The following is a 19,364-nucleotide window of genomic DNA, read 5'->3' as shown; positions in this document are numbered from 1 at the left end:
ACTTAAGAAATTCGGACTTGCTAGTAACTACCAACTTGGTCGACGTATTTGCGTAGAGTATGATTCAGACAACAACAGTCTCCATCAAAATACTATATTATTAATTATTTGAACCCTCTGTAAAAGGTGAATAGTCTATGAATAGAACGTGTTAATGGTCTCACAAAGGAACCTGGTCTCCTTGTTGATTCCCCTCAGGACACAATTTACCGTAACACTAACGTTACGTGTGTGCTGTGTCGTCACGTCTTAAATCAGGAAGAGGAACTGGACTCAGTCGTTAAAGCGAACTTCATATTTGTGTGTGGATCTTCTCTTGCCTTTAAAAACCACGAACTCAATTACTATGAAACATTTATTACTTCTGCCTCTGCTTGTGTGGGCTGTGTCTTACGCCGACGACGCGAACAATGGGCAGAAGCCCACTACTACCACTAAACAATTAACCGCACTCAAGAACACTTCAAACATCAGCATCAGTACCGATGGGTCTGATAAAAACACCACAAGCAGCGTCAATAAAATGGGCTTCGATCTGGACGGCGCGATGATTAACCGGGCACTGTATGTTCTTATCGGGATCACGGCCATCGGAGTTCTGTATTTCTTAGTCCGAGCGGTCCGGTAAGTGAAATCTTGAAAATTAGGTTTTGTATTAAAATGCCCTCATCTAGACAGTGTTAAGTTTACATACTGTAATACTATAGATTCGATGGCAAACGTGCTTTTATGGTAAGAAACTTTGCGTTGTGTCATACTCATAGCCTTTTATTGAGCAGGAGAGCTGCTCAAAAACATATTAACTTATTTTTTTTTAACATGATATTGCTATTCTAAAAAGTTTTACACAAATAAAAAGCATTTTTGAGAAATATTAAGGATAGAATGCTTACAAGAAGATTCCACCCAAACGCATCTTGTTGAAAAGGCTGTTGAAATATAACGTTACATGGAGCGAGTCGCCCCCTCATGGCCCCTGCTTTACTTTACAGACCGAAGTGTCATAATCAGGCCCGCCGATAGGGGGGGACAAACGGGTCTGTTGTCCCGGGCCCAGGGTAGGGAGGGGGGCCCAGAACTGGGCCCTCATTAAATTATGGAATAATTGTTAAAAAAATAAATAAAATAGGCATATTTGTTGAAAAAATGTCTAATATTTGAGTTACATAAAAGCTTTTTATTCGTTTTCTTCCTAATTGTCCTAGAAATAGTGGTCAAGAACCCCCCCCCCCAAAAAAAAAACAAAAATGGTTTGGCCACTGATCGAAATGTGATGTTGTCATTTGATTTGAAGTCCTCTACACATTAACGTTACGCTCAAAATGTCCGGTCAGCACAAGTCCGGTGCTCAGAAAAGAAAAGAAAAGAAAAGAGAAGAAGAAAATAGAGGCCTTCGAGATGTCCTAAACAAATATTGTTAAAAAGGTGGTGACGGTGAAGCTGGAAAGTAACGTTAGTAAAGTCAACGTAGAGCAAGGTAAGAAACAGCGCAGCCAACGTTTATGAGTGTTGTCAAAGACCCGGCACTTCGGTACCAAGTCGGTACAAATTTCTTTTTAAACGTCACGCCACGGTACCAGGTTTTCTCAAACCCGGGATGCGCGTGCATGCCCAAAGCGCGTGCAGTTGCGTCCTCTTCATAAAAGCACTGAGACATGGCGACACGGCGGTGCTGCTGCTGTGCTGGCTGTAAATCCACTTGTTGATAAGAAAGGAGGAAAGAGCCACATATGGAAATATTTTGGATATTAGCATAATAGCGACGCGGCGCGCTCGTTTTTACATGCGCGCCTAAGTTCATTGTTGCATAGCAACGACAGACGCCACGGGAGAGCAATTAAGCGCTTGTGGAAAGGAGAAAGCGGTGCGAACTGCGCTCTCCATGATGACGAGGAAGTATTAGCAAAGAATTCATTGATTTCTAGCCCTTGGATTAGCTTTACTACTAGATATATTTATGGAGATGAGAAATAAAAAGCCGGCTGAAATGCATCACTGTCATCATCGGTGAACAGATAATGGGTCAGATCCGAGTCTATTTTTGCTGCGCTGCTCATGCTTAGAAGTGAAAGCACACTTTTGATGGACAAAAAATAAATATGATTTCACACAAAAAGTGCCCAAAATGCACAGATTTTGCATGTCTAGTGTGTTTTAACAAGAACTGCAGTAGGCTATGTCAGAAAAGAAAATGAAGACATTTATAGAAAATGTACCCATTTAAACGTGTTTTTATTATTCATTTTGGGTAAAAGTATATGGTGTTTTATAAAAATAAAAAAAATCGTGGGGGGGGGGGCCCCATCTAAGATTATCTTGTCCCGGGCCCAGGCAAGACTGTCAGCTGGCCTGGTCATAATTATTCCCTAAGTCCACTAATGAAGTACAACAGTTATGTGGGCTGCTTTTATTGTGCTTTTTTACACTGTGTAAAAAAAAAAAAAAACTGCATGTATTTTGCAGAAGAACATTTTGGTTGTGCTTTGGCTCTGCCAAAAATGGTTCTTTCTCACAACAGAGAGAGAGAGAGAGATTATCCTACTGCTCATAAAACATTCACTACTAAGCTTAAGAAAAAATAGCAGTTTAGATGGAAAGGATCTCAAGCTGACTAGCTGAAGATGTTACTGCAGCTTTGCACATTAATAGGTGTGGTACTTCCTTGAAAAAAATCCAGTACAGCGCTACAACAACCCATAATGAATTGACCCTTCACAATAAATAATGCTTTACAATGATGAACCCTGTTATATAGAGCTACATATGGCAATTTATCTGTTCAATAAAATACATTACTCGCCTGTTGAGTAATAAAAACGGCATCTCTTTTACAACATTTCAAATCCCTCAGTTTTCATCATCTCTGAAAAGCCAAGCTAATGTTGATTCTTGTTTCATTACGAGATCGGTCGCATTCTCTTTTTGCAAGCAGACTCTCCTCTGTTCTGAGATTTTTTTTTTTTTTTAAACGTGTGATTAGAGGTTCGAGATTTAGCTGCTAAATGTCAACCTTTCTCGCTCGTTTTGACATCTAAGCTATGGCACTCCCATATCATACAGGCATCAAAAGTAGCCTGAGCAACTTTTCTCTATTTACGGAGGCATGGATGGGCAAGTGACGTATGTACACAATTTCCTGTGAAAACCATCCCACCTGGTCTAAAATATAAACACTTATAATAGTGAATCAGGGTAAGGCAAAAACACGCTTTGGAAGAAGGATTGATGTAGCCTGGGAAAACCCAGACAACTTCCAGCAAATTTAGATTTGCTCTGAAAGTTAGTCTGGCAAAGAGCGCATTCAAGCCCATTTCCAATCCGTCGAAATCACGGCACCAATCAGAAACGTTGGGGCGGGCTTTACAAGATGACGATAGCGCTGGGATTTTGAAGCAGATTTTGTAGCCTACATTACAAAGATGGATGCCGCCGTCGAACATCACTCGTTCGAATCAGCTATCGCGTCTGTTTTAAGCGATTTGAACGTTTCCCTTTTGTTAAAAACCGAGCAAAGAACAACACTCGGAGATGTTTCTGCCGCTCTGCATACGTCATCTCCTTCATCGCTCTGATTGGTTTTAGGTCTATCCGCGACGTCCGTTGGTGACGCCCCTCTGGAAAATGATTTGTCTATGACGCTTTGCCAGACCATAACTCAGTTACAACTGAGAACGGTCTGGTTTTACATTGATGATCTATTGAGTCATTACCATTTTTATTTGTATTTTTTTTTTTTTTTTAATTGCTAACAAGCTTTGATCAATACTGAAGCCACATTCTCAAAACTCTTCACACAGTGGCCCTCATTTATCAAAAGTGCGTACACCAAATTTCCAGCGTACACCTGGCATACACCCAAAACCACGGTGACTTTGAGATTTACAACATGACATCATGACTTTGCGTAAACATACACGCCACTTTCAAGTCAAGTGGCGTGTTATCTATACGCATTTTGAGCTATCCGCGTGTATGTCCACGCCGAAATCTTTTGCGTGTATGTCTACGCCATTAAACGTCCGAGTGATTCCGCGTGTATGTGTACGCCGTTAAATGTCCGAGCGAAACGAAGCAAAATCTATATCTACATCTGTGGAGCGATATTTCTTTTCCTAGGATGGTAGGAGAACACTCATAAATGGTATTAACCCCAGTGACGGGTAGGTTTAGGGACGGGGTTGGGGTAGGTCATATATCTATATATACATAATACAGTAATATAACGTTAAGTCAAAGGCGTTGATAAACACGCTGAAAAGCGATTATGCGTGTTGATAGCACGCCAAAAATGGAAATACGAATTGGCGTGTCATACATACGCCATTTCATGAGATCAGTCTGAGATTTATCAATATGGACGTTGGCGTACGGCACGCTCAAATCCTACGCCAGCTCAGGAGGTGGTGTACGCACGTTTTGAGTTAGTGCGGAAATGCGCAGAAAAACAATTCCTAACACCACAAAACGCACTGACAAACTAAAAGATATGATATATTATGACCAACAACAACAACATAGTAATTATAAACTTCAGTGTTTATTTTTGTGCAACATGGACTTCAATGTTTAATTTGTGTGACTTTACCAAAGCATTTGATTTGTAGCCATATGTATTACTTCAGTTGCGAGCCTGTGCGCTTTACCCTGACGTTTCATGGTTAGGCCCGGCAGGTGCGCACGGACTGGGTTCGGTAATGAAAGGCTTTCAATGACCAAAAAATAATTCAGACTGACAAAATAATAAAAAATACATTCTTCTTTTAAATAATAATACAAATAATAAAAACGACGTTCTTCTTCTAAATAACAATAAGCGTCATTAATAATACAAATCATAATAATAAGAATATTACAAATTGTCATGCAATTATTAATGTGAATGAATGGTACTCCACATCACATCATCACTATTGTACACCCCAATACATGTGACGTGATTCGAAATTGAATGCTAATTGTTTCAAGACGTGCTGTAAAATAATGCATTGTGATAGGTCATTTCGGCTCCACGTCAGAGAAGTTTCTCTTCTTTGCCGTCTTCCGTGTGTCCATGGCGTAAAATGAGGGCGTGGGGGGAGCGGAGACTTGAATATATAGGGGCGTGTTATTCTAATGACGATCGTTTTCAGCCGCGGGATTTATCAAGGGCAGGTATTGCGTACACCTGGATTTCAAAGGTATGCACAGCTTCATAAATCAGGCGATGAGAGGAGTGTAAGCATAATCTTACGCCAACATATACGCCCGTTTCTACGCAAGAATGATAAATGAGGACCAGTCAGTGTATACATTGTCTTCACACAGCGTCTTCACACATTTGAAGTATATGCGGACCAAACTGTGAATCATTTTTCATTGCTTTTACGGAAAATGCATTCAATGACCACATTTTCCAAAATCCATAAACACTTTTGTCATTCATACTTCACCATCTGCAAAACACTATTTGCAGCACATTTTTCGAATGCTAACACACTGCTTTCAAAACTGACAAAAGCACATTCAAATCAGAATGATGACAAACTCTGTGCATTTTTGCAGGAATTATATTTAAATCTAAAATCTTAGCAGAATATTTACAATGAAATTAAATAGTAATTATTACAAACACAGCTAATTGCAATTTCAGATGAAAGCCGACCCAGGTGTCATATTTTAGTCTCTATTACAGTAATATTTTTTTTACGGTTATCTTTTAGTAAATTGGGATGGCTTCAGAGGGATTTTGTATGGAAACATGGATCAAGGAAGACACATAGGTGAGGAAAGAAGATTGGTAGAGTGAGGGAGGAAGATTGGCAGAGAGGAGGAGGACTAGAATCCTCACAGTACTGTAAATCCATCCATCCATCCACCCATGTATTCCATACAAGTTTCCAAAGCGCTTGTCCTGTAGGGCTGTGTCGTGGAGTCTTCCCAGCGTCTCGGGTCGTAGGCAGGAAAACACCCTGGTCCATCACAGGCACTCGCACACATTCATATTCACACTCACACCTATAGGCAAACTTACAGTCTCCAATTCACCTGTCCTGTATGTCTTTGGATTGTGTGGTAAACCCAGAGGAAACCAATGTCAACACACAGAAAGGCCTCCTGACATCGCTGTGTCTCCAATGCTGCACATACATTATACTAGACGCGTTGTTGGTGGTTTTGTTTCAACTTTTCATTTTTTTGCATGTAAATTACTCTATGTAAAACTTTAGAAAAAGATATTGCTGCATTTCTCATTCATTCTTTATGCTGTAATGCAGTCAGTAAACTGAAAAGATCCTATTTTTATCAAATAATTAATATTTATGTGAAAAAATAATCATTCAAACTTTAAAGATTAGTGTTTTTTTCAGGTCGGTGTGTTATGAATGAAATGCATGTTTTCTGAATGAGAATTGTTGCCAGGAACGAGCTTATCTTGAGACATATATGCAGTGTTTTGTTGGTCTGAGTGAGTTTGGAAGGTGAGATTAACTGTTTGGTAATGCAGACTGTGTGAAGAGTTTTGAAAATGTGGCTTCAGTATTGAACAATACTTAGCAATTGACAAAAAAAAAATCAAATTTTAAACCAAAAAGTTGCATTATGTACCTACCTTTAATATATATATATTAGGGCTGGGAAAAAATTAATCGTGATTAATCGCATCCAAAATAAAAGTTTTGTTTACATAATATATGTGTGTGTAGTGTGAATAATTATTTTGTATATATAAATACACACATATGCATGTCTATATTTAAGAAATATTTGCATGTATATACTGTATATATATTTATACATCATTTATATTATATATAAATATACATATTTTTTATATTAATAACACATTTTTCTTAAATATATACATGCATGTGTGTGTATGTATATATACAAAATAATTATACACACTACACACACATATTTTATGTAAACAAAACTTTTATTTTGGATGCGATTAATCACGATTAATTTTTTCCCAGCCCTAATATATATGTATGTATGTGTGTGTATATGTTTGTTTGAACTGTTCCTTCAAGTGTTTAATGATTCTTCTTTGTGCTCTCGTTCAAGTCTGAAAAAAAAAGGTGTTCAGAGGAAGAAATACGGGCTCCTTTCAAACCACGACGACACAATGGAGATGGCCCACCTGGAAAGCGATGAGGACGATAACACTGTTTATGAAGCCAAATCTTTGAGAAGGTAGTCAAACACTAGATTATTCTGCCAGATCCCTCAAATATTGACACAAGTATCACTCAGTCTCTGCTCAACTTTAGACTTTGGACTGTGATGTCGGAAATCTATACCTCAGATATGATCTTGTTTGACCTGCTTTTTAACAGCTTTTCTGCCCTGCTTCTTTTAACAGATGAATCTCTGGGGATGTGTGAACACTGCCAGAAAAAGAATGTAATGAAGACAATCCCATTCTCTCCGCCAAAATGGTTGTTGAATGATTTTGTCGTCGTTTTCAACAACCATGAGAGGACCTGGTCACGACGCTTGGATGCTTTTGTTCCAAGAATTAAGTGGATATTAAAGTGTGGCTTTAAACTAGATCGCTACATTTTGGACTGATATGACCAAATTGATCTTTTTGGAAATTTCTTGGAAGGTCGTACTTTTTTTCTTTTCTTTTTTGTGTGGAAAGAAAGTTAGCAGATGATCTTCTTTTCTTTCTTTCTGCTACAAAACTGTTTTGTGCCAAAGTTACTTATGCATCATTTTATTTTGGAGTATGAATCTCTTGAGTCAATGTGTGTTAATTAATATAAAACACACACTAACAGTCCTGAAAGTTGTTTGCTAATTTATGAGACCATTACATTGTTTGGACTATGTGAATTTTTCGTTTTAGATGTACCATCATATTATGAAAGATATTTTGCTTTTTTAAATTCTTTCTTTCTTTCTTTCTTTCTTTCTTTCTTTCTTTCTTTCTTTCTTTCTTTCTTTCTTTCTTTCTTTCTTTCTTTCTTTCTTTCTTTCTTTCTTTCTTTCTTTCTTTCGCTCTCTCTTTCTCTATACTGGGACTATACTGACTATTAATTTCAGATGTGAATTCTGAAATGTCATAAATTCATGGGTTTCATGTGTATGAATATGCCAAATACCAGCATATGTAAGAGATGCACTTTAATTTTTAGGGTTTAGAAACTAAAACAGCCAGTCATTATATTTTATGCCATGAGAGCACCCTGACCGTCTTTGTACCATTACAAGGTTGGTTTGATAAATAAAATGAGTTGTATTTTTAAAGATGAAACATTTTGGGTCCAAACGTAGATGTGCTTCGTGCTCAGTTCTGCATTCAAAGTCATTAGGCGTGTTACTTAAGGTTGACTTGTGAAAGTCACATGCTTTTTTTCAATGGATGTGGTTTTGCAATTAAGCATATTTACTTAATTGCAAAACCACACCCATTGAAAAAAAGCATGTAACTTTCACAAGTCAACCTTAATTAAATCGCCCAATGACAAATGATTGTGCTGTCAAAACAGCAAGCCATCTTGAGGTATATGGATCATACCACAGAGGTGTAAATGATGGCATTAATGACATGGTTATAAATGTACTGACTTGTCAATTCTGACCAATACTGTCAAATTTAAATGCATGATATATTGCTCTATCAATATTTAATGTACATAATTCTAATGATTCCTGAAGTGTGCCTTGCATTCATCGCCTTTTTGTAAGTGCATTTGATTGGATGTGTTTTTGGGCTTTTTTGTAATTAAATTCTATTCTATATTTTCTCCTATTTCTCTTTGCTCTATTTTTATCATTCTGAAGTTATTGATCTACTTTGGCTTTAAAAAAAAAACATTTACGTTTTAAATTTTCATTAAATCATTATGTAGAACTGATGTAGTGTGAAGCAGTTTATAGAGGTTATGACATGAGAAATCATTTGACATACAAGAGGTCTTTGTACTATAAAAACATCCTGTGAGTTAAATAGCTAAATAATAAAACAAAATAATGTTAAAAATAAACATCTTCAGGCCACCTTTATTTATATGAATGAATGAATGAATAATTTATTTATTTTCTTTCTTTTTCCTCTTCAGAACATGATCATTAGTAACAGAACATATTTTAACAAGAAGATAATAAGAACAAAATCTCAGCATGTTCAAAAGAAAAGAAAAAATATAGAAAAAAAAGGAGAAAGAAGAAGCTAACTTATATTTGCCTTCCCCTTTTACACATCCAGCTTTGAAACGGCTACTGTTTTCTCTTTACAAAATATCATAATTTATACTTATTGAGAAATATATATATATATATATATATATATATATATATATAGCGCTTTATGATACAGATTGTTTAAAAGTAGCTTTAAAGTGATAACAGGAAAATTATTCAATGATGCAAACAAAGGAACAGCAGAAGAAAAGTGTCATTGTTCAGCTGAAGTCAGTTCAGTGTTGATTCAGTTCTGTTGTGAAGATCATCAATTATTAAATAAGTTTATTTCATCTATAAGGCAGTTCTGCAGAAAACAGTGATGTCATCGTCCAGTTCAGTTCTTATCCAATAGTGTCAGTGCAGTCAAATCATTAATATTGTTGAATGTTCCTCATTACAAAGCTTTTTTTTTTTACCAAGCTCCAAAAATGGTTCATTTTGGATATTTTTGGATCTGATTCACTGGCACACTGTTGCAGGCTGGAGTTTTTGAGATGTAGGTTCGTTGTCTTGTGATTCGGGATCAGACTCTGGCTCAAACATGTATGGCTGAATTTCACTGGTTGTCATTTTTCAACTTTGGAAGTTTTCAAAGCTATTCACTTTTTTTGCTAACAAAAAATGAAGCTATTGCTTAATGTTTTCAAAGCACTTTCTCGCCTGGGATTTCGAGGGGGACGTTGATACTTTTTCCTATGCAATAGCCAGAGCCATAGAGAGAAAGAGTTGCGACACTCCCATAGACCTCCATAGGAACTTTGGAATGCGGAAGTAACGCGTGTCGTGGAGCAGCCAATAGTTCCAAACACTGATAGTTTCTCCATTGAACCCCATTCATTTTCAGTGCTTCAGAAGTACGTTCGCTGGTAAATTAATGAAATTACTGTATTTTTTTTTTACTTTTACACACATTAGCCGACCTCTCGTGGATCTAGTCTGTAGTTATATTTTATGTAGCCAGTTTAAATGTTTATTGGAAGATAATAGGTTAATTGCAGCGATAGCTTACGTGACCAACACTTCACTAACGTTAGCTAACTGGTAACCTGATGTATATAATATATAATATTTTTAATAATATTTTATATGTATATATATATATATATATATATATATATATAGCCTATATATAATATTATATACATACACACACACACACAATTCATATATTTAAATGGGTTAGGGCTATGCATGTGCTTATATGTATTTAGGAACATAGTTAATTCACTCATTAACTATCTCTCCGGTTTAATTTTATGAAGAATATTTTTCGGTTGAATATTTACCGAACATTGCTGTATATAGTCGTTGCTTTCTACGTTATGGGAGCAGTCTATTTCCCTCCTAAATCATTCATTTGTACATGCACAGCGTAATTATTTATATTTTATGTTGGTTGGAGTTCTGAACGGACTGCAGACCTCTTTGCGTGATCACGAAGGTAGGCTAATGGCTGAATCGGAATTTTTAAGCAAGATCACGGGAATCAATAGCCTAATACAGCCCAGTTGTGCTAAAATAAATATCATGAGACGTCCATCATCAGATGAATGACATGGAAAAGTTAAGTTAGAGCCGCTAAAGCCAGTGCTATTACTACCCATGCGAACATGAACACTAAGCTTTTCCCTCCAAAAATATAGCCTAAAACTTATCTAAGTTGTCACCCTGCCTCTCCAAATGCAAAACTGACATTAACAAAACGCAATAACAGCTTAAAAAGTACTTGGGTGTGTGTTTTATTTTATATTTACCGTTTAATAATGCAATCGCTGCTGTCTGTCCATAGAAGAACATGACAGCCCGCGTACGTTTTGGAACTATTGGGGCTTACATGAACCACGTGACGTGACAGCCGTCGCGGCGACATCAAAGAGTGTCGCAACTCTTTCTCTCTATGGCTCTGGCAATAGCCAATCATACCAGTGGTTACTGACAAGCCTTAAAGGAGCAACCCCTAAAAGCAAAGATAATTTCAGAAAGAGGCTGCTTCTGAAAACCTAGGCGGTGACTTGTTGCCTCGCTGCCCTGCCAGGCAATGACTTAGCAGCCAGCGTTTACACGTTAAGATACCTCACGAAACTGGTTTCAGACGGACTTCTGAGGCATCACGATTTGATGATCGATAACAAAACAGAGAGCTTTGGTGACAACTAATTGAATATTTAATTACTACAATACTAAAATGTCATCAAAAGTGGGAAAAGTTGGTCAAAATGTACACTTTACACAAACTGACCACCAACCTCAAATTTCAGATGCCATCTTTATTTTTTAGCTCAACAGTCAGGGAATGGAACGCACAGGATTGTGGGATATCAAAGGCAGCGTAGGATCCATCTATGCAAAATTCGCTCAGGTGAAGGTATCTCAGGAGACAGGATGTGGCTCGAACATTGGATTCGGACGTGCCTGGTTACCTTCCTACCTCCTTATCCTGGTTTTCGGACACAGTCAGAGTCAGAATGAGGGTTGAAAATAACCCTTTTTCCACCTGTGTGTGTGTGTGTGTGTGTGTGTGTGTGTGTGTGTGTGTGTGTGCAAAATAGGAACATTAAAATAATAATTCTATATTCATGTCATGACACCTTTAAAATGTGTAGCCTAAAATCTTATGTAGTTGTCATACCTTTAGCATAAAAATAACTTTTAAACGCGTCAAATGCATCTAGAATAAAATATTTAAATGATTAACTTTTTTTGTAATCAACAAAGATTGTAATTTGCTCTAAACGCGTATAAATGAATACAAATCAACATTTGGTGTCTAACTAATAAAGCCTCTGTTGAGTGATAGTATAAATACGGTAAATTTAATTGATATGAACAGTATAATATATATATACTTATATTTAACAAAATATACATTTAAATAAAATCATAACATTTTCCTTGTGAAGGGGGCTTCCTTTTCATTTCTTATAGTCGTTTCTTTAACCTGGTATTTTCAGTCACTAGATGGCGCCATCTAATAGCAGTGCACACTGTATACACACACACACACACACACACACACACACACACACACACACACACACACATACATGTTGGGTTTCCATATTTTATGGGGACTTTCCATGGACATAATGATTTTTATACTGTTCAAACTGTATAGTCTATCCATTATCCTAAACCCTACCGCTAAACAACCATCACAGAAAACATTCTGCATTTTTACATAAAAAAAACAACAAAAAAACACAATTTACTATGATTTATAAGCTGTTTTCCTTATGTGGACCAAAAAAAAAAAAAAAATTCCCCACAAGGTCATAAATGACTGGTATTACTATCCTTGTAGGGACATTTTCTCCCCATAACATACAGGACCACTTACACACACACACACGCACTTTCAGCTGTTGAGTTGAGTTTGGCTTCGTTCCTGCCTTATGAACCATTAAACCTGCTAAATAACATAGAGAATTAAGATTATAATTATGCTGAAACAACAGAAAAGGGTTCATATTCTCCTAATTCAGCCCCATATGACCATGAACAATCAGCACAGAAATAGCGCTCTTCAAGCAGGGTCAAAAGGGGTCGAAACACACATAATCATTATATTACATTAACATGATGAGAGCTTACATCTACACGGCTTAATGAGCAACAGTCTCGCACATTTCAGAATCTCAATGAAGTATTGAGTTTGAATAGAAACTCAAATTCTTTTCAGCATGTCTAAAAGCTACAAAACTTATTAACTTATTAACATAAACTTATTTGATTATCAGAATGATTCAATGTCCATTATCAAACTCTGAATGCAACAAAAAGCTTTCATTTTATAGAATATCACATGCATAATTTCATCGACATTCACCTTTTCAGTTCTATGCTTTTTTTTAAAGTAGCCTACCTTGGAGTACCATTTATACCATAGTACATGAATATGACACCATGAATATGGTACCATGGTATACCACCGATACCATCATTGTTCTGGTACTGCACAATACTTTTTTTATAATGTGTAATAACATTTCTATTTAAACAATATTGAAAAAAAATACAGCCTAAATGTAACAATGTTTACAAATTTTTGTAACAATGTATTATTGTTTTTTTTTTAAATCCAAACAAAGTTTTGCAGCTATCTATTTGCTAGTGTAGTAATACAGGTTGACAAAGCTCACTTTTAGCAGATACGCATTTAAAATTTACTGTCTAAAACGGAGCAAAAATATTGATGACTCATTCTGCACTACAGGGATTTTTGTCCAACCAAAATGTTTCTAGAATGAGAATGTCCCGGCCCCTAATGGCACTAACAAGTTGCAAATCAAGTTTGTTGCTGCCTCTAAAGCCTACTAAAGTGGTTGATTAGGATTTCACTTTTTTTAACTTTAGTAATGTTGCTGTTTGAGCATAAACAACATCTGCATAGTTACGACGCTCAAAGTTCAAAGCTAAGGGATATGTTTTCTTTTAAAGAAATCACATTTTTTAAGGACTAACAAATAGGGACTAAAATGAGCTTCTTCACGGGTTTGTGACATCCCTAACCCTAAAATTTACATAAACCCTGCCCCCGGGAATGCGATTTATAGATTATCATGACAGAATATGCTCAGTGACTAGAAGATAGTTAACTCCACATCAGCTAAATATATTCATCAATCAGAAAAGTCCTGTTGCAATACACTTCTTCCCGAGTCTCTCCATCTCTGTCCAACTCTGGTTTGAACATAAAAGACTAAAAGTTTTTAAAATTTTCAGTGCGTGTCTATGTGAGGTAATTGAAGATGCTAACACACAAGCTCTTGAAGCTCCGCCCCCTTTGCAGATTATTTGCATTTAAAGGGACACATACTCAAAAACGGCATGTTTTGGCTCACCCTCAAAAAGTGACAATTTCACCATGCTATAAAAAATATCTTTGGTGTATTTTGAGCTAAAGCTTAACATACACACTCTGGGGACATCAGAGACTTATTTTAAATCTTGTGAAAAGGGCATTATAGGACCCCTTAAAAGAGATTAGCCATTATATATATCCTGTCTTATATATCCATAACTTCTCGTTTCAGGAAAATTGTCAACACATAAAAAAAAAAAAAATAAAAAAAAAATAACTTCACTGATTTTGGGGATCAACCGGCTTTGTAATTTTTACAATGTTGGTAATATATGTAAATGAATTATTATACTTATTATTATATTTAATAATTATTAATTATTATACTTCCAAGTATTTGTATCCACGCCCATGGTTGGGTTGAAATCGAAACAGGGTTATTAACGTCCATTTATTAATTTAATAGGTTATTAATCCATCACTGGAAACTGAAAGTAACTCACTCCCGCTAAGCATTTACTCTTTGCATGCACACAGGAACAATACAAGTCGACACCATTATAACTAAAAGTTTGATAATAAGTATTTCAAACTAAAGCAAGGAGGTGTTTGACCGGTTAAGTTTATAAATTGCAGACTGGTGGGAGTGGCCTTTGATGGCAACATGCCCAGTGCATTATGGGTGTTGATGTTTTCAAACAGACAATGGCCTTTTTTCTTGGTTTTCTCTGGTCAGGTAGCACTGATTTCAATTTTTATCCCACCTTTCTACTGCATAGGCAGACACGTTTTATACAAAGCCCATTTTGCCAGAGGTAAAGTACCCCTTTAAGTGTTTTTTTTGGCTGTAATTTATACAATATAAAACATTTAGGATTTTTTTTGGTCTGTCGTGAAAGGTTTTTTCAAGCTTTGAGCAACAAAAGATTTTTCCTGCTGGAACAATTCATTGTCCTGTGATGGGATTCTCTTTTGATGATTCCAGTTGACTCTAAAAAGAGACCAATTTACCGACCTCCTGAAAATGTGGAGAGACAAGCTAACAAGGAGAACAAATGACAAATGCTATTGATCGCCACAGCAGGAATTTGGAAAAATGCAACAACAGAAAAAAGGAAGAAATACTGGAAACATAGTGGCTAAGCTCTGAATAGAATTCCAATTTTAAGAAGCATGCTAGAAGAGAGATTAATTCAGTCAAAAAAAAAAAAGAAGAAGAGAAAATCCAACTTAGTGAAAAGCTGTGCTCGGACTGTTTGAAAGGCAGAAGAGCAGTGGTGTGTTGTTGATGATCATCCCAGCTTGATTCAGCACTCCATCTGCGCTCTCAGCCGTGAAAAGCAGCTCCCGCTAGATACCTTTTAGATGCTGCTCGGCAGATAAAAAATTACCTTTTGTGCCTCTTTGTCTGAAATCCGGTGGCTGGTGTGGAGATTTTCCTGGTTCCCCACTGAGTCACTCTGGCTCTCCTCGGCCATTTGTCCATTGTCTGCACAGCAAGCATTAAATATTCCCCCTGGAAGTTTCACACAATTTTCAGCTGAAGCTGTAGCTTTGGCATTGTGTTCTTCTGCTGACTGACATCAGTTAAAGAGCCCAGCGGCATCTGTCATTCTCACCCGGGTCAGAGAGATGCTGAGAATGTTTCTGCTGGTGGGGTTGTGGTGTGTTCATGGTGATTCTGTCTGCGGTCACTCTCCCGTTGACCAAAGAGGCCCGACCCAGGAAGTTCAAAAGTGCGGAATGTAAGTTCTTCTCTTGTCCTTTTTCAAGTTTGGGACAGCTTCTGCTGGTATGTATAATAAATGAGTCAATTCCACATATGACACTTTCAATTTCAATCTCTTTATTGGCTTGACAAAAAACTGAGGTAAAAGCTCTCAATAAGGAAAATTTTTATTTTTGTCCCACTGTCCCAAAATATATGACGATTGAAATAATGCTATTTTTAATTAATATTGAAGGAGTCACATATTTTGTGTAAAATTGAATGATAAAAGAATTGTTTTGATCATGTAGCCTAAAAAGACTGGCAGCTAGAGAAGGGATATAATGGTTTAGAAAAGAGCAGTCTATGGCAAAATATGCCATCATAGTGATACGGTGAAAAATTTGCAGACTTTTAAAGAAATATTGTTTTATTTGATATTGTCAACTCAGTACATACATAAAATATTGATATAAAAAAAATATATTTTTATAAAAGATGATTGCGTATCCCCTGCCACCTCAACACCAGCTGGCCCAACCCGTTCTCACGGCTATTCGTTCGTACTTTACGATTTTGGCTAAATCGTACATATTCACACGAGTTGCCCAATTCGAATGAATTCGTACAAATGACCTACCCCTGACCCCACCCCTAAAAATACCCATCACTGGGGTTTAGACAAATCATACGAATTCGTACGAGTGAGGTCGTATGAATTTGTATGAATTAGCCACCTCGTACGAATTGGTCGTAAGATAGCATTGGCGGGCCTGGCGCTGCTGTTCTCAGACTAAATTTTTATTGAAATTTGAATATATCCTGCTCACTTTACGACTTAGAATAGTCTAGAAAATCTTTACTGTTAACCTAGTAAACACAGTTATAGCTTAAGTGAACGTGAACATTTGATTACTTAATTCAATTTCTGTACCTGAAAACTACAGTTACTGTATACCTACCTGGAAAGCACTGTTTATTTCATGTGTATCTTTATTCTGTTGTGTTTGTGTATATTCATGTTGGCCAGTTTAATGTTAAATTGATTCAATCCATGTTCAATGAAAATTTTAATAACATTGAATAAATCAGATGAATAGAGATGATAAAAGTCATTAATGTATTTACTTCTGCTCATTCATTTCATTGGAAATTTTGACAAATGTAATGGGTTGTGTGGTATTACAGAAAATCTACTGTGCATATACATACTACAATACAACCCACTTATTCTAATGCTAAAACCCCACCTGAACAAGCATTCCGCCCTATTCATTTTTTGGACATGAATGTTTTCCTCCCAGTTTTCACTTACTATATTAGTCAAAATCATTATTTATATGCAGGAATAATAAGAATAGTATGCTCATATGCTATTCCAATAACCAGTCCACGCTTTAGGAAACATTTTCCCCCCAGAGCGGTTAGATAATTGATCAATTGACCTGTTAATAATTGCATCTGATTGCTGGATTGCAGCTTCGCCAGTTTATTGGAAACTTTAGAAGTTAATGGAAAGGAAATCATGACACTGTTCTCTATTGTATAGGTTCAAGCTGTTGAGCTCTGTGTCCCCAAGGGTGTATTTTACGCTGCAGTAAATCTGATAGAAATGAGATGGAAAGATGGACCAGTATCTTTTCCTTAGTTATCTACCATTCTTTGTTCCTTCTTTTCTTTTTTCTTTTTTTTTGCTCTTCCTCCTCTCCACAGACCCTCACGGTGACGTCCCAGTGAACAAAGCTGGATTGTGGGCAGGCGTGGGCATTGGCGGCTCGGTCACACATGCTAGTCAAGCACCCCGCCTGAGCAAGCGTTCCGCCCGAGTCATTTTTGGACAGGAATTTTTTTCTCTCAAATTTTATTTGCATAATCCTTCACTAAACACCCCCAACACACACACACATTCTCTCTTTCACTCTTCACTCACATCTATTGGACCATGTTCACTATAAGGTTGACAGACACTTCTGAGGAAGTAGAGATTCAAACACACTCAACAGTACAATTCAAGCAGGTGATTGAAGATTTGCTTTTATTCTGCGGCTCTATTTATCTGCTGCTTTTTCTCATGGATTCCAGAACAAAAGCTATGCAGAATCATGTATCCGCATAGGTTAGACAGTGGGAAACTCTGGGACTGTAAAGTTTGTGACCTTTCTCTTTTTCACTATCAAGTGGGATGATTTTATAATAACTTTTATTTTATAATACATAATTGTCATGAACTGCTCCGAGACACCGGTCCAAACACAGTTTTATTGAAGGCCAATCCAAAAATATAATCCAAAGACAGGCAATAGGTCAAAACCCAGGGTAAACCAATCCAAACAGTAACAGGGTCAAAGGGGCACATGCGAAAACAGAGAAATCGTACTCGGTTACTAACGTAACCTCGGTTCTCTCTAGAGAGGGAACGAGTACTGCGTAATAGCTTACGCTAGGGGAAAAACTGTTTTCCACGAGATATTGAAGCCAAAAATTATCCTTAATTTTTTATTAATGTAAAACGCTTTGCAGCAGCAAGCAGACATAGGCGAAACAGCTCGCGCGCCTATTGGTTGCTCTGCAGCAAATGCGGCAGCCTATCGAGAGAGACTCTGCGTGACGTAATGACCAATGGGGGCAATTCGCGCCCATATCGTCACGTCCCGCCAGAAGGGGCGTGGTCTCACCCTATAAATATGCTCGTTAGGCTGGTACAAGCTGGTTTTTATCGCTGAAGCGAACCAGAGCTTATTCCAAGCACGGCAAGATACGCAGTACTCGTTCCCTCTCTAGAGAGAACCGAGGTTACGTTAGTAACCGAGTACGTTCTCTTACGAGAGTATCTCTCGTACTGGGTAATAGCTTACGCTAGGGGAACACAATGCAACACGCCGTGCGTACAGGGATCCAACACCAAAGTCCCGGGGGCCGAAGCCCAGGGCTCATGTAGTGCATAATCACCATAAACTCACATAGAGTGGAGGAAGAGAGGCTGGAAGCGTCATTCCCTATAAAAAAGCACCCAGCGGGGCTATCATATGACAATAAAACGCGCAGCCAGGGTGAAAGCTTTCAGCCTGATCTGGGTGGCCATACGTGTGTCAACACTCATGGGGCTGCTGTAAACTCAGCATCTGGGCCGCACAGCGGGGCAGATAGCACTGAATTTTAGACCGTCAAAAGCTTAGCTTGTAAGGCGGGTACCTCCAGGTTATAGTATTTTATAAATGTAGACGGCGAGGCCCAGCCCGCGGCCGTACAGATATCTTGCAGGGAAACCCCGCTCGACCATGCCCACGAAGAGGCCACGCCTCTCGTGGAGTGCGCTCTGACACCCAAGGGGCACTGTAGGCCCTTCGCAGAGTAAGCGAGCGCAATGGCATCCACTATCCATCTGGATAGGCTCTGTTTTGAGGCGGCGAGTCCCTTGGAACGCCCGCCAAACAAAACAAAAAGCTGCTCCGTCTGTCTGAAAACAGACGAGCGTGACACATAAGCTCTCAATGCCCTGACGGGGCAAAGGAGACTCGCATCCTCCTCCTCACTGAGAACCGGAAGGGCGGACAGGGAAATTACCTGGGCCCTGAACGTTGTATTGAGGGATTTCGGGAAATACCCGTGCTTTGGTTTGAGAATGACCTTCGAGTCATTAGGCCCAAACTCCATACACGACGCGCTTACTGAAAGCGCCTG

General features: G+C 37.8%; 1 protein-coding gene across 1 annotated transcript; it reads left to right on the top strand.

The window, feature by feature from the left end:
* The first annotated feature begins 218 nt into the window (after nucleotides 1–218).
* Nucleotides 219–7,950, top strand: fam174c (family with sequence similarity 174 member C). Its single transcript, XM_056252662.1, has 3 exons — nucleotides 219–624; nucleotides 7,048–7,176; nucleotides 7,346–7,950. Exons 1-3 carry the CDS (start codon nucleotides 347–349, stop codon nucleotides 7,347–7,349), a joined length of 411 nt encoding a protein of 136 aa, XP_056108637.1. The 5' UTR covers nucleotides 219–346; the 3' UTR covers nucleotides 7,350–7,950.
* The last annotated feature ends 11,414 nt before the right edge of the window (nucleotides 7,951–19,364 follow it).

Source organism: Rhinichthys klamathensis, unplaced genomic scaffold, assembly GCF_029890125.1.
Source record: "Rhinichthys klamathensis goyatoka isolate OS25496 unplaced genomic scaffold, OSU_Roscu_1.1 h1tg000098l_1, whole genome shotgun sequence".
Taxonomy (NCBI): domain Eukaryota; kingdom Metazoa; phylum Chordata; class Actinopteri; order Cypriniformes; family Leuciscidae; genus Rhinichthys; species Rhinichthys klamathensis.
The sequence above is the reverse complement of the archived record's forward strand: the minus strand, read 5'-3'. Positions and strand labels throughout refer to the sequence as shown.